This window comes from Anser cygnoides, chromosome 2, assembly GCF_040182565.1.
Source record: "Anser cygnoides isolate HZ-2024a breed goose chromosome 2, Taihu_goose_T2T_genome, whole genome shotgun sequence".
Lineage (NCBI taxonomy): Eukaryota > Metazoa > Chordata > Aves > Anseriformes > Anatidae > Anser > Anser cygnoides.
The window spans coordinates 162,553,233-162,575,726 of record NC_089874.1 but is presented as its reverse complement, the minus strand read 5'-3'; the positions used below and the strand labels follow the sequence as shown (position 1 = coordinate 162,575,726).

Genomic DNA, 22,494 nt, shown 5'->3' with positions numbered 1-22,494 from the left:
CCTTCCTTTCCATGCGCTTTCCTCAATAAAGTTCTCAAGCATGCCAGCCTGACGCTCCTCCTCTTCCCTTCTTTCCCAGCGCCCTTCCCACTTCCCTCAGTACAAAGTCAAAGATCAAGAGGTCATCGGGGCACGTCGAAAAGGGCCACCACACCTTCCAGCACGTCACGCAAGACCTACACTTGACCAAACAAAGGCTTGGCCACGCTAAGGCTCTTCTGCACATGCCCTCTGAAACAATCTCTCCGTGTCAGCAGCACACACTCGACTGCTTTCTCACCCAGCAGCATTCTCCCGCATTGACAACAGATGCAGTCACAGAGTCCTTTCAGTTTGGAAGTAACCTCTGGAGACCATGTGCTGCAAGCACCCTGCTCAAGCAGAGTCAGCTACAGCAGGCTGTCCAGGACCATGTGCAGTTGGGTTTCTCAGATCTCCAAGCATGGAAATCCAAAACCTCTGCTTGAGGTCCACTGCTTGACCACCCTCACAGGGGAAAAGGCTTTCCTTCTCTTCCAAGACAACTGCATCTCTTCTCTGTGGCGTCCACTCACCTTTGTCCTGGCAGCAGGCAGTAACTGAAAATAGTCTGGTTCCCTTGTCTTCATTCCCGCCCATCCGGGATTTAGAACAAGGAGGAGATTCAGCCTGAGCAGCCTTCTCTGCGGGTTGAAAACGCCCAGCTCTCTCACCTTCTCCTCATATTGAAGAGGCTCCAGGCCCTTCAGCATCTTGGTAGCCCTGCACTGGAATTGCTCCAGCATGTCCGCTTCCATCTTCCACTGGGACGCCTCAAACCGGACAAAGGACTCCACAAGAGGCCTCACCGGCGATGAAGAGAGATGACGGAGCGCCTTTCTCATCGTGCTGGCAACGCTCTTCCCCATGCCCTCCTGGAGCCTGGTGGCCTCTTTTGCCGCAAGGCTGCATTGCTGACTCATCGTCAGCTTGCTCTCCAACAGCAACACAAGGTCCTGCTTGGCAAAGCTGCCTGCCACTCTGTCGGACAACACCATGTCCTGCTCCCCGGCGTTAGTCCTCCCCAGAGGCAGGAATTTGCTTTGCCCCTTCGGCAACTTCATGATGTTGGTCTCTGCCCAGTTCTCCAGCCTCTGCACATCATTCTGAATGGTGCCACGTTCATCACGTGCATCAGACGCTCCTCCCCGTCTCGGGTCATCTGCAGAATTCCTGCGGGGTCACTCCGTCCCATCACCCACCTCACTAATGAGGATATGATGGCCACAAGATAGAGCACAGGAAGTTCCGCACCAACATGAGAAAGAACTTCTTCACAGTGAGGGTGACGGAGCTGCCCAGGGAGGTTGTGCGCTCTCCTTCTCTGGAGATATTCAAGGCCCGTCTGGATGCCTACCTGGGCAGCCTGCTCTAAGGAACCTGCTTTGGCAGGGGGGTTGGACCTGATGATCTTTCGAGGTCCCTTCCAACACCTTCAGTTGTCTCATTCTGGGATTCTGCGATATTGAACATTGGTGGCCTCACTGCCAAGCCCTAGCCTACACCGCTAGGGCCTTGCCTCCAACACCGCTCTGTGCCACTTAGCACAAGCCTCTGCACCCAAGCAATCAGCCACTTCTCAGCCCACCTCACTGTCCCTTTATCTAACCCATACTTTGTCCGCTTCTCTAGGAGCTTGTCACGGGAGCAAGTGTCAAAGAAAGCCCTTACTAAAGGCTTTACTAAAGTTGAGCAGCAGCCACTGCTCTCCCCTCATCCACCAAGCTGGTCACCTCAATTTAGAAGACGCTCAGGAGGCTCACGCGTGACTTTCCCTCTCTAAATCCGTGCTGACTACTCCCCATCACATTCTGGTTCTTCGTCTGCTCGACAGCGCTTTCCGGGAGGATTTCCTTTAGAACCTTCCCAGCGACTGATGTCAGGCCAACCAGCCTCTGGTTTCCCACCCCTTCCTTCTTCACCTTCTTGAACACAGGAGCCGGCGAGTCTCTTCCAGTCTTCAGGAGCCTCTCCCACTCACCAGGACCTTTCAAAGATAATTAGTAGTGGCCTCGCAAGGACACCACACAGCTCCCTCAGCATTTGTGGCTGCAACCCAGCAGGCCTCACGGAACAAGGCACACCCAGTTGCACAGCCCCCCTTCCTACCTCGATTCATCTTCCTCAGCAACAAGCGCTACTCACCTCAGCAGCAAGCCAAAACCACCTCAGCCCAACGGGGACAGGCCTTGCCACTCGTCAGCCATGCCCGGGACCACCCAGCCAGGAGGGGCTCACGACTGCTGCCCCAAGTACCATGCATGCCTCCAACTCCCTGCTGCAGTGACCAAACCCTGCATCTGACCATCAAAGCCTAGGCAGGGAAAGGGCCTCACCCTTGGGCGCTCAGTGCTGAATAAGACCCCAAAAGCTCTGCCTAAGTCTCCCTGCCAAACCACTCCCCCTCAGCTCAGGGCTTGCAAGCTCTCAACAGGGCCTGAAAGGACAACGTCCTGCTGTCGTAGACAGCTCTCCTCCGCCTAATCAAACTACCACCCGCCAAGCTGCCGCAAGAAGAAAGCACGCAGCCTCCCTTCTCCCACCCAGGACCTTCCAAGCACAAACGCCACCAAGCCACCGACCGATGCAGCAAACCAATGGGAAAGACGAGGAATAAACACAGGCGTAGGGAATGGGCACGAAGGCAGGGAGGGAGCGAGTGCAATGCCAGTGCCAGCGCCTCGCGCCCAGCACATCTGGGAAGCCCACACCAGCCTGCATTATGGCGACGCCAGCAAATAGGGCCCCCTCCTCACAACAATGAAGCCGCAAACCGCACCGCACGAGTGACACGCCATGACCTCACTTCGTGACACCCCACCTCTCTCATGCTTTGGCCGCGTCTGCCGACTGTCCTCAAACGCACTCTCCATGCAAATCCATCCAAAGAGCCGCTCTCGCTTAAAAGCTGCCGCCAAGGCCGCAGAGACACATCCTCAACAGGAGAAAAGAACACGAGAGCGTTGTGGGAAGGACAACACGCCCCACCTCATTACTTGCCAGGCTTTAGCATGTAAGAGCAGCTCACGCCAAATGCTGTCATGCGCAAAGGCTCTCTCGCCCCGCGGGCACTCACGGACCAGCATAAAAGCCGGCCCTGCGACTCGCACCCTCACACAATCCTCCCGACGTCTTCTCCCCTGCACCCAACGAGGTGAGCCTGAACCCCGCTCCCTTCCTTCGTCCGCCCCACCAGGCCTATCTCTCCACACGCCCTTTCCCCCTTAGCCTCAGCAGCCCTTCTCCCTCCCCACCGCCATGCTCCCCACAACCCCAGGCCTCCCCACACTCTTGGCCTCCCCCAGCACCACTCCTCACGCCCCCAACACCCTCCGCGTTCCCAACACCCTCCACCTTCCCAACACCCTCTCTTCCAGGGACCCTCCGCACCACAGACATGTCCTGCTACGACATCTGCCGCCCCTGCGGACCCACCCCGCTGGCTAACAGCTGCAACGAGCCCTGTGTCAGGCAGTGCGAGGATTCCCGCGTCGTCATCCAGCCTCCTGCCGTGCTGGTCACCCTGCCAGGACCCATCCTCAGCTCCTTCCCCCAGAACACCGCCGTTGGATCCTCCGCATCAGCTGCCGTGGGCAGCAACCTCAGCGCCCAGGGAGTGCCCATCTCCTCCGGGGGATTCGGAGGCTTTGGCCTTGGAGGCTTTGGCTTTGGAGGCCTGGGCTGCATCAACGGCGGAAGAGCCTGCTACCCCTGCTAAGGACCCACGCCAACACCCCTGACAGAAGCCTCCAACACCGTGCAACACAGCTCTCGCACTGAGGACGCACCTCTGCGCTGTTCATGGCATGCAGGCTCGCCAGCCGCGGCTCATCATTCCATGGCACAACAAAGCAAGCAAGCAAGGAAGGGGCCAGCCCATGCTGTCAGGACACATGGCCAACATACCTCCTTCTTTCTTCCTCTTTCTCCTTTCCATAGCACCACCTTCTACGGCTGCTACTCTCTGCTGCAATGCCTTGCTCACTAGCACAATCCCTCCAGAGACCTTCTGGGGCTGCTCCCACCACACGGTAGCGAGACCTTGGGGCTCTGGGAAAATCTGCTCTACGCAAGGGACATAGGCTGGTGGTCGCCCTCCAGGCACCTCAGAATGTGCACCTTCCACTTGACGCTCCCTCTTTTTCATGTTTTCCTCAATAAAATCCGCCTGCATCCCACATCCTCAGATGCCTCCTCTTCCTTTCTTCTCCCAACGCTCTTCCAACTTCACCCGACAAAAAGAACAAAAAGCAGGGCTCAAGTGGCCATCAGGGCCCATGCCTGGTGGTGTTCAAGAAGCGTTTGGACAACCCTCTTACATAGCTCCTTGTCACTAAAATGGAAAGACATGATGGGTCACTCAGCACACAATGAATTGCCTGCATGGTCACATACCAAGACCTGCGGTCAACAGCTCTTTGCTCAAGTGGAGACCAGGGAGGAGTGGTGTCCCTCTGGGGCCTCTAGCGAGGCCAGTATGATTTAACAGGGTTGTCCGTCACACAGACACCACACATATGGTGCGAGACTCCTCGTGGATTGAGGATGCACCTTTGTGCCATCGCTGACCCACTGGGTCTTCAGCTCCACAACCATGGCTATTTCTCTCAAGGCATAAACCAGAGAAGCAAGGAAGTGGGCTATTCCGTGATGTTTGGAAACATGGCCGACTTACATTCTACCATTCTCCCACTTCTTTCCCTGACTTGCACTGTCTCGTATGTCTGGTTCTCTCTGGCGCTATGACGTGCTCACAAGCCAAACGCCACCAGGGATCGACTCCCGCTCTGCTGCTCCCATCACAGGGCTGGAAGATTTCTGTGCTCCGAGAAAATTTACCGTGCACAACGATGACGTTGCTGGTCACCCTACGTGCATCCAAGACCCCCCAGGGATGTGCCACTTGCTGCTCCTTCCTTTCCATGCGCTTTCCTCAATAAAGTTCTCAAGCATGCCAGCCTGACGCTCCTCCTCTTCCCTTCTTTCCCAGCGCCCTTCCCACTTCCCTCAGTACAAAGCCAAAGATCAAGAGGTCATCGGGGCACGTCGAAAAGGGCCACCACACCTTCCAGCACGTCACGCAAGACCTACACTTGACCAAACAAAGGCTTGGCCACGCTAAGGCTCTTCTGCACATGCCCTCTGAAACAATCTCTCCGTGTCAGCAGCACACACTCGACTGCTTTCTCACCCAGCAGCATTCTCCCGCATTGACAACAGATGCAGTCACAGAGTCCTTTCAGTTTGGAAGTAACCTCTGGAGACCATGTGCTGCAAGCACCCTGCTCAAGCAGAGTCAGCTACAGCAGGCTGTCCAGGACCATGTGCAGTTGGGTTTCTCAGATCTCCAAGCATGGAAATCCAAAACCTCTGCTTGAGGTCCACTGCTTGACCACCCTCACAGGGGAAAAGGCTTTCCTTCTCTTCCAAGACAACTGCATCTCTTCTCTGTGGCGTCCACTCACCTTTGTCCTGGCAGCAGGCAGTAACTGAAAATAGTCTGGTTCCCTTGTCTTCATTCCCGCCCATCCGGGATTTAGAACAAGGAGGAGATTCAGCCTGAGCAGCCTTCTCTGCGGGTTGAAAACGCCCAGCTCTCTCACCTTCTCCTCATATTGAAGAGGCTCCAGGCCCTTCAGCATCTTGGTAGCCCTGCACTGGAATTGCTCCAGCATGTCCGCTTCCATCTTCCACTGGGACGCCTCAAACTGGACAAAGGACTCCACAAGGGGCCTCACCGGCGATGAAGAGAGATGACGGAGCGCCTTTCTCATCGTGCTGGCAACGCTCTTCCCCATGCCCTCCTGGAGCCTGGTGGCCTCTTTTGCCGCAAGGCTGCATTGCTGACTCATCGTCAGCTTGCTCTCCAACAGCAACACAAGGTCCTGCTTGGCAAAGCTGCCTGCCACTCTGTCGGACAACACCATGTCCTGCTCCCCGGCGTTAGTCCTCCCCAGAGGCAGGAATTTGCTTTGCCCCTTCGGCAACTTCATGATGTTGGTCTCTGCCCAGTTCTCCAGCCTCTGCACATCATTCTGAATGGTGCCACGTTCATCACGTGCATCAGACGCTCCTCCCCGTCTCGGGTCATCTGCAGAATTCCTGCGGGGTCACTCCGTCCCATCACCCACCTCACTAATGAGGATATGATGGCCACAAGATAGAGCACAGGAAGTTCCGCACCAACATGAGAAAGAACTTCTTCACAGTGAGGGTGACGGAGCTGCCCAGGGAGGTTGTGCGCTCTCCTTCTCTGGAGATATTCAAGGCCCGTCTGGATGCCTACCTGGGCAGCCTGCTCTAAGGAACCTGCTTTGGCAGGGGGGTTGGACCTGATGATCTTTCGAGGTCCCTTCCAACACCTTCAGTTGTCTCATTCTGGGATTCTGCGATATTGAACATTGGTGGCCTCACTGCCAAGCCCTAGCCTACACCGCTAGGGCCTTGCCTCCAACACCGCTCTGTGCCACTTAGCACAAGCCTCTGCACCCAAGCAATCAGCCACTTCTCAGCCCACCTCACTGTCCCTTTATCTAACCCATACTTTGTCCGCTTCTCTAGGAGCTTGTCACGGGAGAAAGTGTCAAAGAAAGCCCTTACTAAAGGCTTTACTAAAGTTGAGCAGCAGCCACTGCTCTCCCCTCATCCACCAAGCTGGTCACCTCAATTTAGAAGACGCTCAGGAGGCTCACGCGTGACTTTCCCTCTCTAAATCCGTGCTGACTACTCCCCATCACATTCTGGTTCTTCGTCTGCTCGACAGCGCTTTCCGGGAGGATTTCCTTTAGAACCTTCCCAGCGACTGATGTCAGGCCAACCAGCCTCTGGTTTCCCACCCCTTCCTTCTTCACCTTCTTGAACACAGGAGCCGGCGAGTCTCTTCCAGTCTTCAGGAGCCTCTCCCACTCACCAGGACCTTTCAAAGATAATTAGTAGTGGCCTCGCAAGGACACCACACAGCTCCCTCAGCATTTGTGGCTGCAACCCAGCAGGCCTCACGGAACAAGGCACACCCAGTTGCACAGCCCCCCTTCCTACCTCGATTCATCTTCCTCAGCAACAAGCGCTACTCACCTCAGCAGCAAGCCAAAACCACCTCAGCCCAACGGGGACAGGCCTTGCCACTCGTCAGCCATGCCCGGGACCACCCAGCCAGGAGGGGCTCACGACTGCTGCCCCAAGTACCATGCATGCCTCCAACTCCCTGCTGCAGTGACCAAACCCTGCATCTGACCATCAAAGCCTAGGCAGGGAAAGGGCCTCACCCTTGGGCGCTCAGTGCTGAATAAGACCCCAAAAGCTCTGCCTAAGTCTCCCTGCCAAACCACTCCCCCTCAGCTCAGGGCTTGCAAGCTCTCAACAGGGCCTGAAAGGACAACGTCCTGCTGTCGTAGACAGCTCTCCTCCGCCTAATCAAACTACCACCCGCCAAGCTGCCGCAAGAAGAAAGCACGCAGCCTCCCTTCTCCCACCCAGGACCTTCCAAGCACAAACGCCACCAAGCCACCGACCGATGCAGCAAACCAATGGGAAAGACGAGGAATAAACACAGGCGTAGGGAATGGGCACGAAGGCAGGGAGGGAGCGAGTGCAATGCCAGTGCCAGCGCCTCGCGCCCAGCACATCTGGGAAGCCCACACCAGCCTGCATTATGGCGACGCCAGCAAATAGGGCCCCCTCCTCACAACAATGCAGCCGCAAACCACACCGCACGAGTGACACGCCATGACCTCACTTCGTGACACCCCACCTCTCTCATGCTTTGGCCGCGTCTGCCGACTGTCCTCAAACGCACTCTCCATGCAAATCCATCCAAAGAGCCGCTCTCACTTAAAAGCTGCCGCCAAGGCCACAGAGACACATCCTAAACAGGAGAAAAGCACACGAGAGCGTTGTGGAAACGACAACATGCCCCACCTCATTACTTGCCAGGCTTTAGCATGTAAGAGCAGCTCACGCCAAATGCTGTCATGCGCAAAGGCTCTCTCGCCCCGCGGGCACTCACGGACCAGCATAAAAGCCGGCCCTGCGACTCGCACCCTCACACAATCCTCCCGACGCCTTCTCCTCTGCGCCCAACAAGGTGAGCCTGAACCCCGCTCCCTTCCTTCGCCTGCCCCACCAGGCCTATCTCTCCACACGCCCTTTCCCCCTTAGCCTCAGCAGTCCTTCTTCCTCCCCACCGCCATGCTCCCCACAACCCCAGGCCTCCCCACTCTCTTGGCCTCCCCCAGCACCACTCCTCACACCCCAACACCCTCCGCATTCCCAACACCCTCCACCTTCCCAACACCCTCTCTTCCAGGGACCCTCCGCACCACAGACATGTCCTGCTACGACATCTGCCGCCCCTGCGGACCCACCCCGCTGGCTAACAGCTGCAACGAGCCCTGTGTCAGGCAGTGCGAGGATTCCCGCGTCGTCATCCAGCCTCCTGCCGTGCTGGTCACCCTGCCAGGACCCATCCTCAGCTCCTTCCCCCAGAACACCGCCGTTGGATCCTCCGCATCAGCTGCCGTGGGCAGCAACCTCAGCGCCCAGGGAGTGCCCATCTCCTCCGGGGGATTCGGAGGCTTTGGCCTTGGAGGCTTTGGCTTTGGAGGCCTGGGCTGCATCAACGGCGGAAGAGCCTGCTACCCCTGCTAAGGACCCACGCCAACACCCCTGACAGAAGCCTCCAACACCGTGCAACACAGCTCTCGCACTGAGGACGCACCTCTGCGCTGTTCATGGCATGCGGGCTCGCCAGCCGCGGCTCATCATTCCATGGCACAACAAAGCAAGCAAGCAAGGAAGGGGCCAGCCCATGCTGTCAGGACACATGGCCAACATACCTCCTTCTTTCTTCCTCTTTCTCCTTTCCATAGCACCACCTTCTACGGCTGCTACTCTCTGCTGCAATGCCTTGCTCACTAGCACAATCCCTCCAGAGACCTTCTGGGGCTGCTCCCACCACATGGTAGCGAGACCTTGGGGCTCTGGGAAAATCTGCTCTACGCAAGGGACATAGGCTGGTGGTCGCCCTCCAGGCACCTCAGAATGTGCACCTTCCACTTGACGCTCCCTCTTTTTCATGTTTTCCTCAATAAAATCCGCCTGCATCCCACATCCTCAGATGCCTCCTCTTCCTTTCTTCTCCCAACGCTCTTCCAACTTCACCCGACAAAAAGAACAAAAAGCAGGGCTCAAGTGGCCATCAGGGCCCAAGCCTGGTGGTGGTGTTCAAGAAGCGTTTGGACAACCCTCTTACATAGCTCCTTGTCACTAAAATGGAAAGACATGATGGGTCACTCAGCACACAATGAATTGCCTGCATGGTCACATACCAAGAGTTGCGGTCAACAGCTCTTTGCTCAGGTGGAGACCAGGGAGGAGTGGTGTCCCTCTGGGGCCTCTAGCGAGGCCAGTATGATTTAACAGGGTTGTCCGTCACACGGACACCACACATATGGTGCGAGACTCCTCGTGGATTGAGGATGCACCTTTGTGCCATCGCTGACCCACTGGGTCTTCAGCTCCACAACCATGGCTATTTCTCTCAAGGCATAAACCAGAGAAGCAAGGAAGTGGGCTATTCCGTGATGTTTGGAAACATGGCCGACTTACATTCTACCATTCTCCCACTTCTTTCCCTGACTTGCACTGTCTCGTATGTCTGGTTCTCTCTGCTGCTATGACGTGCTCACAAGCCAAACGCCACCAGGGATCGACTCCCTCCCTGCTGCTCCCATCACAGGGCTGGAAGATTTCCGTGCTCCGAGAAAATTTACCGTGCACAACGATGACGTTGTTGGTCACCCTACGTGCATCCAAGACCCCCCGGGGATGTGCCACTTGCTGCTCCTTCCTTTCCATGCGCTTTCCTCAATAAAGTTCTCAAGCATGCCAGCCTGACGCTCCTCCTCTTCCCTTCTTTCCCAGCGCCCTTCCCACTTCCCTCAGTACAAAGCCAAAGATCAAGAGGTCATCGGGGCACGTCGAAAAGGGCCACCACACCTTCCAGCACGTCACGCAAGACCTACACTTGACCAAACAAAGGCTTGGCCACGCTAAGGCGCTTCTGCACATGCCCTCTGAAACAATCTCTCCGTGTCAGCAGCACACACTCGACTGCTTTCTCACCCAGCAGCATTCTCCCGCATTGACAACAGATGCAGTCACAGAGTCCTTTCAGTTTGGAAGTAACCTCTGGAGACCATGTGCTGCAAGCACCCTGCTCAAGCAGAGTCAGCTACAGCAGGCTGTCCAGGACCATGTGCAGTTGGGTTTCTCAGATCTCCAAGCATGGAAATCCAAAACCTCTGCTTGAGGTCCACTGCTTGACCACCCTCACAGGGGAAAAGGCTTTCCTTCTCTTCCAAGACAACTGCATCTCTTCTCTGTGGCGTCCACTCACCTTTGTCCTGGCAGCAGGCAGTAACTGAAAATAGACTGGCTCCCTTGTCTTCATTCCCGCCCATCCGGGATTTAGAACAAGGAGGAGATTCAGCCTGAGCAGCCTTCTCTGCGGGTTGAAAACGCCCAGCTCTCTCACCTTCTCCTCATATTGAAGAGGCTCCAGGCCCTTCAGCATCTTGGTAGCCCTGCACTGGAATTGCTCCAGCATGTCCGCTTCCATCTTCCACTGGGATGCCTCAAACCGGACAAAGGACTCCACAAGGGGCCTCACCGGCGATGAAGAGAGATGACGGAGCGCCTTTCTCATCGTGCTGGCAACGCTCTTCCCCATGCCCTCCTGGAGCCTGGTGGCCTCTTTTGCCGCAAGGCTGCATTGCTGACTCATCGTCAGCTTGCTCTCCAACAGCAACACAAGGTCCTGCTTGGCAAAGCTGCCTGCCACTCTGTCGGACAACACCATGTCCTGCTCCCCGGCGTTAGTCCTCCCCAGAGGCAGGAATTTGCTTTGCCCCTTCGGCAACTTCATGATGTTGGTCTCTGCCCAGTTCTCCAGCCTCTGCACATCATTCTGAATGGTGCCACGTTCATCACGTGCATCAGACGCTCCTCCCCGTCTCGGGTCATCTGCAGAATTCCTGCGGGGTCACTCCGTCCCATCACCCACCTCACTAATGAGGATATGATGGCCACAAGATAGAGCACAGGAAGTTCCGCACCAACATGAGAAAGAACTTCTTCACAGTGAGGGTGACGGAGCTGCCCAGGGAGGTTGTGCGCTCTCCTTCTCTGGAGATATTCAAGGCCCGTCTGGATGCCTACCTGGGCAGCCTGCTCTAAGGAACCTGCTTTGGCAGGGGGGTTGGACCTGATGATCTTTCGAGGTCCCTTCCAACACCTTCAATTGTCTCATTCTGGGATTCTGCGATATTGAACATTGGTGGCCTCACTGCCAAGCCCTAGCCTACACCGCTAGGGCCTTGCCTCCAACACCGCTCTGTGCCACTTAGCACAAGCCTCTGCACCCAAGCAATCAGCCACTTCTCATCCCACCTCACTGTCTCTTTATCTAACCCATACTTTGTCCGCTTCTCTAGGAGCTTGTCACGGGAGCAAGTGTCAAAGAAAGCCCTTACTAAAGGCTTTACTAAAGTTGAGCAGCAGCCACTGCTCTCCCCTCATCCACCAAGCTGGTCACCTCAATTTAGAAGACGCTCAGGAGGCTCACGCGTGACTTTCCCTCTCTAAATCCGTGCTGACTACTCCCCATCACATTCTGGTTCTTCGTCTGCTCGACAGCGCTTTCCGGGAGGATTTCCTTTAGAACCTTCCCAGTGACTGATGTCAGGCCAACCAGCCTCTGGTTTCCCACCCCTTCCTTCTTCACCTTCTTGAACACAGGAGCCGGCGAGTCTCTTCCAGTCTTCAGGAGCCTCTCCCACTCACCAGGACCTTTCAAAGATAATTAGTAGTGGCCTCGCAAGGACACCACACAGCTCCCTCAGCATTTGTGGCTGCAACCCAGCAGGCCTCACGGAACAAGGCACACCCAGTTGCACAGCCCCCCTTCCTACCTTGATTCATCTTCCTCAGCAACAAGCGCTACTCACCTCAGCAGCAAGCCAAAACCACCTCAGCCCAACGGGGACAGGCCTTGCCACTTGTCAGCCATGCCCGGGACCACCCAGCCAGGAGGGGCTCACGACTGCTGCCCTGAGCACCATGCATGCCTCCAATTCCCCGCTACAGGGTCCAAACCCTGCGTCTGAACATCAAAGCCTAGGCAGGGAAAGGGCCTCACCCTTGGGCGCTCAGTGCTGAATAAGACCCCAAAAGCTCTGCCTAAGTCTCCCTGCCAAACCATTCCCCCTCAGCTCAGGGCTTGCAAGCTCTCAACCAGGCCTGAAAGGACAACGTCCTGCTGTCGTAGACAGCTCTCCTCTGCCTGATCAAACTACCACCCGCCAAGCTGCCGCAAGAAGAAGACACGCAGCCTCCCTTCACCCACCCGGGACCTTCCAAGCATAAGGCTACCAAGCCACCGACCGATGCAGCAAACCCAAAGGGAAAGACGAGGAATAAACACAGGCATAGGGAGTGGGCAGGAAGGCAGGGAGGGAGCGAGTGCGATGCCAATGCCAGCGCCTCACGCCCAGCACATCTGGGAAGCCCACACCAGCCTGCATTATGGCGACGCCAGCAAATAGGGCTCCCTCCTCACAACAATGCAGCCGCAAACCACACCGCACGAGTGACATGCCATGACCTCACTTCGTGACACCCCACCTCTCTCATGCTTTGGCCGCGTCTGCCGACTGTCCTCAAACGCACTCTCCATGCAAATCCATCCAATGAGCCGCTCTCACTTAAAAGCTGCCGCCAAGGCCACAGAGACACATCCTAAACAGGAGAAAAGCACACGAGAGCGTTGTGGAAACGACAACATGCCCCACCTCATTACTTGCCAGGCTTTAGCATGTAAGAGCAGCTCACGCCAAATGCTGTCATGCGCAAAGGCTCTCTCGCCCCGCGGGCACTCACGGACCAGCATAAAAGCCGGCCCTGCGACTCGCACCCTCACACAATCCTCCCGACGCCTTCTCCCCTGCGCCCAACAAGGTGAGCCTGAACCCCGCTCCCCTCCTTCGCCTGCCCCACCAGGCCTATCTTTCCACACGCCCTTTCCCCCTTAGCCTCAGCAGCCCTTCTTCCTCCCCACCGCCATGCTCCCCACAACCCCAGGCCTCCCCACACCCTTGGCCTCCCCCAGCACCACTGCTCACACCCCAACACCCTCCGCCTCCCCAACACCCTCCACATTCCCAACACCCTCTCTTCCAGGGACCCTCCGCACCACAGACATGTCCTGCTACGACATCTGCCGCCCCTGCGGACCCACCCCGCTGGCTAACAGCTGCAACGAGCCCTGTGTCAGGCAGTGCGAGGATTCCCGCGTCGTCATCCAGCCTCCTGCCGTGCTGGTCACCCTGCCAGGACCCATCCTCAGCTCCTTCCCCCAGAACACCGCCGTTGGATCCTCCGCATCAGCTGCCGTGGGCAGCAACCTCAGCGCCCAGGGAGTGCCCATCTCCTCCGGGGGATTCGGAGGCTTTGGCCTTGGAGGCTTTGGCTTTGGAGGCCTGGGCTGCATCAACGGCGGAAGAGCCTGCTACCCCTGCTAAGGACCCACGCCAACACCCCTGACAGAAGCCTCCAACACCCTGCAACACAGCTCTCGCACTGAGGACGCACCTCTGCGCTGTTCATGACATGCGGGCTCGCCAGCCGCGGCTCATCATTCCATGGCACAACAAAGCAAGCAAGCAAGGAAGGGGCCAGCCCATGCTGTCAGGACACATGGCCAACATACCTCCTTCTTTCTTCCTCTTTCTCCTTTCCATAGCACCACCTTCTACGGCTGCTACTCTCTGCTGCAATGCCTTGCTCACTAGCACAATCTCTCCAGAGACCTTCTGGGGGTGCTCCCACCACACGGTAGCGAGACCTTGGGGCTCTGGGAAAATCTGCTCTACGCAAGGGACATAGGCTGGTGGTTGCCCTCCAGGCACCTCAGAATGTGCGCCTTCCACTTGACGCTCCCTCTTTTTCATGTTTTCCTCAATAAAATCCGCCTGCATCCCACATCCTCAGATGCCTCCTCTTCCTTTCTTCTCCCAACGCTCTTCCAACTTCACCCGACAAAAAGAACAAAAAGCAGGGCTCAAGTGGCCATCAGGGCCCAAGCCTGGTGGTGTTCAAGAAGCGTTTGGACAACGCTATTACATAGATCCTTGTTACTAAATCGGATAGACATGTATTTGACATTTTAGAATAATTGCTGCAGTTGACTCAGTGAGGCTAAACAGTTGTCCACCTCTTTAGAGAAGTTTCATTGTTGAGGAAACTTCAAGGCTCAGATATGGATGATATGCAGTGATGTACTTACATGGTTTTGCTTTGGCAACAGAGCCTGCAATCTTAGGTATTTGTAACACCAGGTAATCTTGGTGTGCTGACTCTAAGAGACATAGTATGGAGAGTAGGGTAGAGCAAAGACACTGTGGCCAGACTCTGTGAAGTCCCTTCAGGGATCGGGAACCGGATGGTATTGTGGAACTGACAGACCTTATGGGCAGCCCTGACTCCAACTGATAACCAAATTATGGCCTTTTGGCAACCTTATAATCTCATTATAATTCCAAACACACCTCCATCCCACAGGGTACCCACCTCCAAGGTGTGAGTACCCTTCAGTGAGCATGTGCTCTGCTTTTCTGAGCCCATACCTTTAAAAAAAGGTTCAAAAAAATACACCAATCACAACAAAGACAGTATGACTAGAGTCACTGACATGCCACCTAAAAGTAAAAAAATTGTAGAAAAATAGACTGGGATCAGTTGATGCACCGAACCTGTCTTTCCCCCCATAGTGGGGAGATTGCCTATTGGGTGAGATTCAAACTCTCGCTTATACTGAGAGCTTCGCCAGGAAACCTAACATTGTCCATAGAGTTCTTTCATAAGTTAGCACAGGTGTAGTTGGTTGTGTTTGTCACAAAATTGGTAATTGCACATGCTTTGTAGACAACGTATTTATCTCTGGCAATCCAAAAGAACTTGTACTCCTGTTGCTTCAATAAACTTCACCAGTCATTTACTAGACTGAAAGTGTATTGTGCTATTTGTGAATCTGTGACCATGATTAATGCGACCGTGCTTATAGTGCTGATTGCACTAACTCTGCATCCGTGACCGTGATAATTCAATATACATTGAAGGTAACTGGACTTATAGTGGCAGGCAGCTTTGCCGAGCAGAACCTTGGGTCAGTGATGCAGCCTTGCGGCAAAAGAGGCCACCAGGCTCCAGGAGGGCATGGGGAAGAGCGCTGCCAGCAAATTGAGGAAGGCGCACCGTCATCTCTCTTCATCGCCGGTGAGGCCCCTTGTGGAGTCCTTTGTCCAGTTTGAGGCATCCCAGTGGAAGATGGAAGCGGACATGCTGGAGCAATTCCAGTGCAGGGCTACCAAGATGCTGAAGGGCCTGGAGCCTCTTCAATATGAGGAGAAGGTGAGAGAGCTGGGTGTTTTCAACCCGTAGAGAAGGCTGCTCAGGCTGAATCTCCTCCTTGTTCTAAATTCCAGATGGGCGGGAGTGAAGACAAGGGAACCAGACTACTTTCAGTTACTGCCTGCTGCCAGGACAAATGTGAGTGGAAGCCACAGAGAAGAGATCATAGAATTGTAGAATCATAGAAACACAAGATTGGAAAGGACCTACAGGATCACCTAGTCCAACCATTCTCCTATCACCACTGCTACCCACTAAGCTATTAAATCATACCTCGTTGCACCTCGTCCAGGCGCTTCTTAAACACTGCCAGAGATGGTGACTCCACTACCTCCCCGGACAGGCCATTCCAGTGCCTGACAACTCTTTGAGAGAAAAAGTTTTTCCTGATATCTAATCTAAATCTCCCCAGGTGCAACTTGTGGCCATTTCCTCAAGTCCTATCATTAGGACTGACACCCTCCTCATCACAGCTTTCCTTCAGAAAGTTGTGGAGTGCAATGAGATCTCCCCTGAGCCTCCTCTTCTCCAGACTAAACAATGTCAGCTCCCTCAGCCATTCCTCACAAGACTTGTGCTCCAGACCCCTCACCAGTTTTGTTGCCCCTCTCTGGACACGTTCCAGGGCTTCGATGTCTTTCTTGTAGTGAGGGACCCAAAGACGAAATTGCCTTGGAAGAGAAGGAAAACTTTTCCCCTGTGAGGGTGGACAAACATAGGAACAGGTTACCTATATGTAGTGGGTATGTGGCAAGGTTTTGGTAGCAGGGTGCTGCAGGGGTGGCTTCTGTGAGAAGAATCCAGAAGCTGCCCCATGTTAGATAAGGGCCAGTTTCATCCGCATCCAAAGGGACTCACTGCTGCTGCCCAGAGCCGAGCCAATAAGTGATCTTGTTTGTGCCTCTGTGAGAGACCTCTGTAGAACCCCTCTCAGAAAAACACCAGGCTGGAGCGGGGCCCACGCAGGAGCAGGTGATCTGGCAGGAGCTGATACCCATGTGGCACCCATGTTGGAACAGTTTGCTTGTGATCGATGGACTACATGATATGGACACATATCGGAGCAGTTCTTGAAGAGTTGCTGCCTGTGCGCAGCCCATGCAGGATCAGTTCAGGAAGGACTGCATCCCATGGGAGGGACCCCACTTTGGAGCAGGGAAAGAGAGGGAGTGAGAAAGCAGTTGTGGTGGAGCTCAGCTGCCCACCTGAGTAAAACCACCACAACAGAGGATTAATTTTTGGGTCCCCATCCTTGGAGATACTGAGAACCCAACTGCACATGGTCAGAACAGCCTTAGTGTACTGTGGGAGTCCACTGTTCTCCTGCGCTTGACGTAAGTGTGGCAGAGGCTTATGAACCAGAATAGGCCTTCCTTGACTGGCAAGAGTCCAAGGAAGGTACTCTTCCTTGACATCAGAGTCGAAAAACAGTTTGACTACGTGTCAATCACTTTATCTTATAAATATAGCAGCCAGAGAAAAATGTGGTGGAGTATATTTTTCCCCAAATCAGCTATGGTTTAGGATTAACTAATGTTACATCAGTCCTCCATTGTCAATAGGCAACAGGTATAAAGGGTGAATACAGTCAGGCACTCCCTGATCTTCTCTCAGACCCTGCAGCCTGGGCTCTGGAGAGTACCAGCACTGTACATTCTAGAATACCGAACTTGCCTTATCTGAACCGTAGCCAGGATGGAAAATTACAGTCAACCATCTTGTGGTCCTATAAATAGTAGTCCTAAGCAAAGAACTCCATGAGCTCTCCAAGGGCTGCAAACTCAATCTCTCCCTGAGCTGGGATGCCTCGTAGCATACCCCTGAGGGAAAGTGCATCTCAGGGCTGACTCCTTGAGGAACAACCTCAGATGCAGACAAACACCAACAAGGAATTAGGGTGAGTAATTCACTCTTGGGGGGTATTTTGGAAGCGCATGACTGAATTTAAACACCCCCAAGAACCCTGCAGTGAGTCTCAGCTGAACCTTGCCATTCTTGAGCCTTTAAGTCACTGTTTCTATTGTAGCAAACCCCATTAAAATAATTCTGTTAAATTCTCTGCTGATCAAAGGTTGATTAAGAGCTGTTAAAAATCATACCATCTGTACCTCAAAAGTATAAAATAAATCCTAAATTGCTGCTATATTAAAGCAGTGTAAAATCTAATTCCACGACATGTGCCCAAGCCTTAGTTTGGTCATCTGTATGTACTGGATGATGGGCTGGAAAACCAGCTGGTGCACACCTGTGTTGTTGGTGATGACATCCTTGAGAGGGGAGGTTCAGTGACCCTTTACAACCCCACCTGATGGCTTCTTGAGCAAAGCTTTAGTAGCACGTGAAGTGGAAAGAGCATTGAGTTGAAAAAAGGAAGACGACGAATGTCAGGATGGGATGCAGGTAGATTTTATTGAGAGGAAAAAAAATAAAAGGAAGGAGCACCAATAAAAGCGCCAGGGTCTGAGGTGCTATTAGAGTGACCACCAGCTGCTGTCCCTTGTCTACAGCACATTTCTCCAGGGCACTGACAACTTCCTGTCCTTTTGAGGAGAGTAGCAGCAATGGGGTCAATCCATGGTGGCATTTGGCTTATGAACCAGTCATAGCAGCAGACAGTAGCGGCCGTAGAAGGTGGTGCTATGGAAAGGAGAAAGAGGAAGAAAGAAGGAGGTATGTTGGCCATGTGTCCTGACAGCATGGGCTGGCCCCTTCCTTGCTTGCTTGCTTTGTTGTGCCATGGAATGATGAGCCGTGGCTGGTGAGCCCTGGTGCCATGAACAGCGCAGAAGTGCGTCCTCAGTGCGAGAGCTGTGTTGCACGGTGTTGGAGGCTTCTGTCAGAGGTGTTGGCGTGGGTCCTTAGCAGGGGTAGCAGGCTCTTCCGCCGTTGATGCAGCCCAGGCCTCCAAGGCCAAAGCCTCCAAGGCCAAAGCCTCCGAATCCCCCGGAGGAGATGGGCACTCCCTGGGCGCTGAGGTTGCTGCCCACGGCAGCTGATGCGGAGGATCCAACGGCGGTGTTCTGGGGGAAGGAGCTGAGGATGGGTCCTGGCAGGGTGACCAGCACGGCAGGAGGCTGGATGACGACGCGGGAATCCTCGCACTGCCTGACACAGGGCTCGTTGCAGCTGTTAGCCAGCGGGGTGGGTCCGCAGGGGCGGCAGATGTCGTAGCAGGACATGTCTGTGGTGTGGAGGGTCCCTGGAAGAGAGGGTGTTGGGAAGGTGGAGGGTGTTGGGGAGGCGGAGGGTGTTGGGGTGTGAGGAGTGGTGCTGGGGGAGGCCAAGAGTGTGGGGAGGCCTGGGGTTGTGGGGAGCATGGCGGTGGGGAGGAAGAAGGGCTGCTGAGGTTAAGGGGGAAAGGGCGTGTGGAGAGCTAGGCCTGGTGGGGAGGGCGAAGGAAGGGAGCAGGGTTCAGGCTCACCTTGTTGGGCTCAGAGGAGAAGGCGTCGGGAGGATTGTGTGAGGGTGCGAGGCACAGGGCTGGCTTTTATGCTGGTCCTTGAGTGCCCCACAGGGCAAGAGAGCCTTTGCACGTGACAGCATTTGGCGTGAGCTGCTCTTGCATGCCAAAGCCTGGCAAGTAATGAGGTGGGGCGTGTTTTTGATCCTGCAACACTCAATTTTCATGTCCTCCTCTTGAGGACATGGCCATTTGGCAATGGCGGCTCCTTTTACGTGAAAGTAATTATTACAGGCCAAAGGATTTTTCTTGAAGGTGCATGTCAGGGCGAGCAGAAGACGTGACCCAAGCATAGGAGAGCAGCGGTGTTTTCAGTGAGGTCATGGTGCTGCTCTCATGTGGTGTGGTTGCGGCTGCATTGTCAAGAGGGGCTTCCTGGATGCGCTGGGCATGAGGTGTAGCCACTTCCTTTTATGACAAGGTTACCCATCTAATTGACCAAAGGAAGGCAATACATGCTGTTTCTTTGGATTTCAGCAAACCTTTTGATACTGTTTCTCACAACAGCCTCCTGGACAAAATGTCTGGCACGCAGGTAGATAAATACACAACACAGTTGGTGGACTGTTGTCTGACTGGTCAAGTTCAAAGGGTTGTAGTAAAAGGGGTTACATCAGACCTGCGGGGTCACTAGTCACTAGAGAGGGTTCACCAGGGCTTCATTTTGGACCCAGTTCTCTTTGATGTTTTTGTAAATGATCTGGATACAGGACTAAAATGCATACTCAGTAAGTTTACAGATGACAGGAAATAAGGAGTTGCTGTTGTCTCCCTCAAGGGTGGAGAGGCTGTGCAGAGAGATCTTGACAGACCACAGGGCTGTGCAATCACCAGTCACATGAAGTTTAAGAAGACTAAGTGCCAGATCTGGCAGCTGGTAGAGGGCACCCTGGCTATATGTACAGAATGGGGGATGAGATGCTGGAGAGCTGCCCTGCGGAAAGGGATCGGGGGCTCCTAGTTGACAGTAAGATGAGTATGAGTCGACAGTGTGCCCTTGCAGCCAAAAGAGCAAACCATGTCCTGGGATACATCAAACACAGCACTGCTTGCTGGTCGAGGAATGTGATTGTCCCGCAGTATTCTTGTTGACATGCGTCTTTAGCAGGGATAGAATACTTCCTCAGCTCAGGTGGAAACCAAAAAGGTTGCACACGTGAATGCTGACAGCGCTCCCTCACGTCTTTGTGAGGCAAATCTCAATTACCTGTCAAATTATCACAGGATTTGTGAGCGGTTCCTGAGGACTAGAAGTGAGTTATACCACTCCTTTCTAAACACAAGGCACTTATTGGGCAGACAGTAAACATTTGAGACAATACATATTTGTGCCTCTAATTTTTTTCACTCCAAAGGAGCAACTAGTTTCAATGGACACATCATCAACAGGAGGAAATGTACAGGTAGAGTTGTGGGAAGGACAACACACCTCACCTCATTACTTGCCAGGCTTTGGCATGTAAGAGCAGCTCTTGCCAAATGCTGTCATGCGCAAAGGCTCTCTCGCCCCGCGGGCACTCAAGGACCAGCATAAAAGCCGGCCCTGCACCTCGCACCCGCACACACTCCTCCTGACGCCTTCACCTCTGCGCCCAACCAGGTGAGCCTGAACCCCAGTCCCCTCCTTCGCCTGCTCCACCAGGCCTATCTCTCCACATGCCTTTTCCCCCTTAGCCTCAGCAGTCCTTCTTCCTCCCCACCGCCATGCTCCCCACAACCCCAGGCCTCCCCACTCTCTTGGCCTCCCCCAGCACCACTTCTCACGCCCCCAACACCCTCCACCTTCCCAACACCCTCTCTTCCAGGGACCCTCCACACCACAGACATGTCCTGCTACGACATCTGCCGCCCCTGCGGACCCACCCCGCTGGCTAACAGCTGCAACGAGCCCTGTGTCAGGCAGTGCGAGGATTCCCGCGTCGTCATCCAGCCTCCTGCCGTGCTGGTCACCCTGCCAGGACCCATCCTCAGCTCCTTCCCCCAGAACACCGCTGTTGGATCCTCCGCATCAGCTGCCGTGGGCAGCAACCTCAGCGCCCAGGGAGTGCCCATCTCCTCCGGGGGATTCGGAGGCTTTGGCCTTGGAGGCTTTGGCCTTGGAGGCCTGGGCTGCATCAATGGTGGAAGAGCCTGCTACCCCTGCTAAGGACCCACGCCAACACCCCTGACAGAAGCCTCCAACACCGTGCAACACAGCTCTCGCACTGAGGACGCACCTCTGCGCTCTTCATGGCATGCGGGCTCGCCAGCCGCGGCTCATCATTCCATGGCACAACAAAGCAAGCAAGCAAGGAAGGGGCCAGCCCATGCTGTCAGGACACATGGCCAACATACCTCCTTCTTTCTTCCTCTTTCTCCTTTCCATAGCACCACCTTCTACGGCTGCTACTCTCTGCTGCAATGCCTTGCTCACTAGCACAATCCCTCCAGAGACCTTCTGGGGCTGCTCCCACCACCTGGTAGTGAGACCTTGGGGCTCTGGGAAAATCTGCTCTACGCAAGGGACATAGGCTGGTGGTCGCCCTCCAGGCACCTCAGAATGTGCACCTTCCACTTGACGCTCCCTCTTTTTCATGTTTTCCTCAATAAAATCCGCCTGCATCCCATATCCTCAGATGCCTCCTCTTCCTTTCTTCTCCCAACACTCTTCCAACTTCACCCGACAAAAAGAACAAAAAGCAGGGCTCAAGTGGCAATCAGTATCAAGCGCAGGAGAACAGTGGACTCCTGCAGTACACTAAAACTGTTCTGACCACATGCAGTTGGGTTCTCAGTATCTCCAAGGATGAGGACCCAAAAATTATTCCTCTGTTGTGGTGGTTTTACTCTGGTGGGCAGCTGAGCTCCACCAAAACTGCTCTCTCACTCCCTCTCCTCAAAGGGAAAGGGGGTGAGAACATGATGAAAAGCGTTCAAGTGTTGAGATAAGGGCAGGGAGATCACTCAGCAATTACCGTCAGAGGCAAAACAGACTCAGCATAGGGAGATTAGAGAAATGTATTACCTATTGTTAACAAACTAGAGAAGTGAGAGACAACGAAAACAAACTAAAAACACCTCTCACCCATCCACCCTGTTCCACCTCCTCCCAGCTGAGCGACCAAGGGGAATGGAGGAATGGGGGCTGCGATCAGTCTGTAGCACTTCATCTCTGCCACTCCTTCTGGGTCCCTCTCTTCTTCTGCTCCAAAGTGAGGTCCCTCCCCTGTGTTGCCCTCCTTCCTGAACAGATCCTGCATGGGCTTCCCACAGGCAGCAGCTCTTCAAGAACTGCTCCAAATATGGGTCCATACCCCCGGGTCCATCACTCATGAGCAAACTGCTCCGACATGGGTCTCCCACGGGCTGCACGGGGACAGCCTGCTCCATCAGGGGCCTCTCCATGTGCCGCAGGGGAAGTTCAGTTAAATATGCTTAAAATATGCGTAAAATATGCGTAAAATAAGGACATAATCTTCACCAAACTGTCTGCCAAACAACTGCTGGGCTGCAGTGGAGCAAGTGAGGAAACAAACGACTAGAAATACTGCTGAAAAACAGACAAAATGCTG

At 54.5% G+C, this 22,494-nt stretch overlaps 5 protein-coding genes across 5 annotated transcripts; 4 read left to right on the top strand and 1 right to left on the bottom strand.

Annotated features, from left to right (window-relative positions):
* The first annotated feature begins 3,374 nt into the window (after positions 1 to 3,374).
* On the top strand, positions 3,375 to 4,196 carry LOC136789817 (feather beta keratin-like). Its single transcript, XM_066990824.1, has one exon. It carries the CDS (start codon positions 3,416 to 3,418, stop codon positions 3,734 to 3,736), a length of 321 nt encoding a protein of 106 aa, XP_066846925.1. The 5' UTR covers positions 3,375 to 3,415; the 3' UTR covers positions 3,737 to 4,196.
* Positions 4,197 to 7,911: 3,715 nt separating this feature from the next.
* On the top strand, positions 7,912 to 9,115 carry LOC136789945 (feather beta keratin-like). Its single transcript, XM_066991274.1, has 2 exons — positions 7,912 to 8,101; positions 8,324 to 9,115. The coding sequence occupies exons 1-2, from the start codon at positions 7,927 to 7,929 to the stop codon at positions 8,662 to 8,664; spliced, it is 516 nt and encodes a 171-aa protein (XP_066847375.1). The 5' UTR covers positions 7,912 to 7,926; the 3' UTR covers positions 8,665 to 9,115.
* Positions 9,116 to 13,274: 4,159 nt separating this feature from the next.
* LOC136789944 (feather beta keratin-like) lies at positions 13,275 to 14,057 on the top strand. Its single transcript, XM_066991273.1, has one exon. It carries the CDS (start codon positions 13,275 to 13,277, stop codon positions 13,593 to 13,595), a length of 321 nt encoding a protein of 106 aa, XP_066847374.1. The 3' UTR covers positions 13,596 to 14,057.
* A 3,816-nt stretch (positions 14,058 to 17,873) lies between these two features.
* Positions 17,874 to 18,968, bottom strand: LOC136789943 (feather keratin 1-like). The gene is made up of 2 exons (XM_066991272.1): positions 18,905 to 18,968; positions 17,874 to 18,682 (listed from the first exon to the last, which is right to left on the bottom strand). The coding sequence occupies exon 2, from the start codon at positions 18,660 to 18,662 to the stop codon at positions 18,342 to 18,344; it is 321 nt and encodes a 106-aa protein (XP_066847373.1). The 5' UTR covers positions 18,663 to 18,682; positions 18,905 to 18,968; the 3' UTR covers positions 17,874 to 18,341.
* A 1,534-nt stretch (positions 18,969 to 20,502) lies between these two features.
* Positions 20,503 to 21,571, top strand: LOC136789816 (feather keratin 1-like). The gene is made up of 2 exons (XM_066990823.1): positions 20,503 to 20,543; positions 20,749 to 21,571. Exon 2 carries the CDS (start codon positions 20,769 to 20,771, stop codon positions 21,087 to 21,089), a length of 321 nt encoding a protein of 106 aa, XP_066846924.1. The 5' UTR covers positions 20,503 to 20,543; positions 20,749 to 20,768; the 3' UTR covers positions 21,090 to 21,571.
* Positions 21,572 to 22,494: the final 923 nt, after the last annotated feature.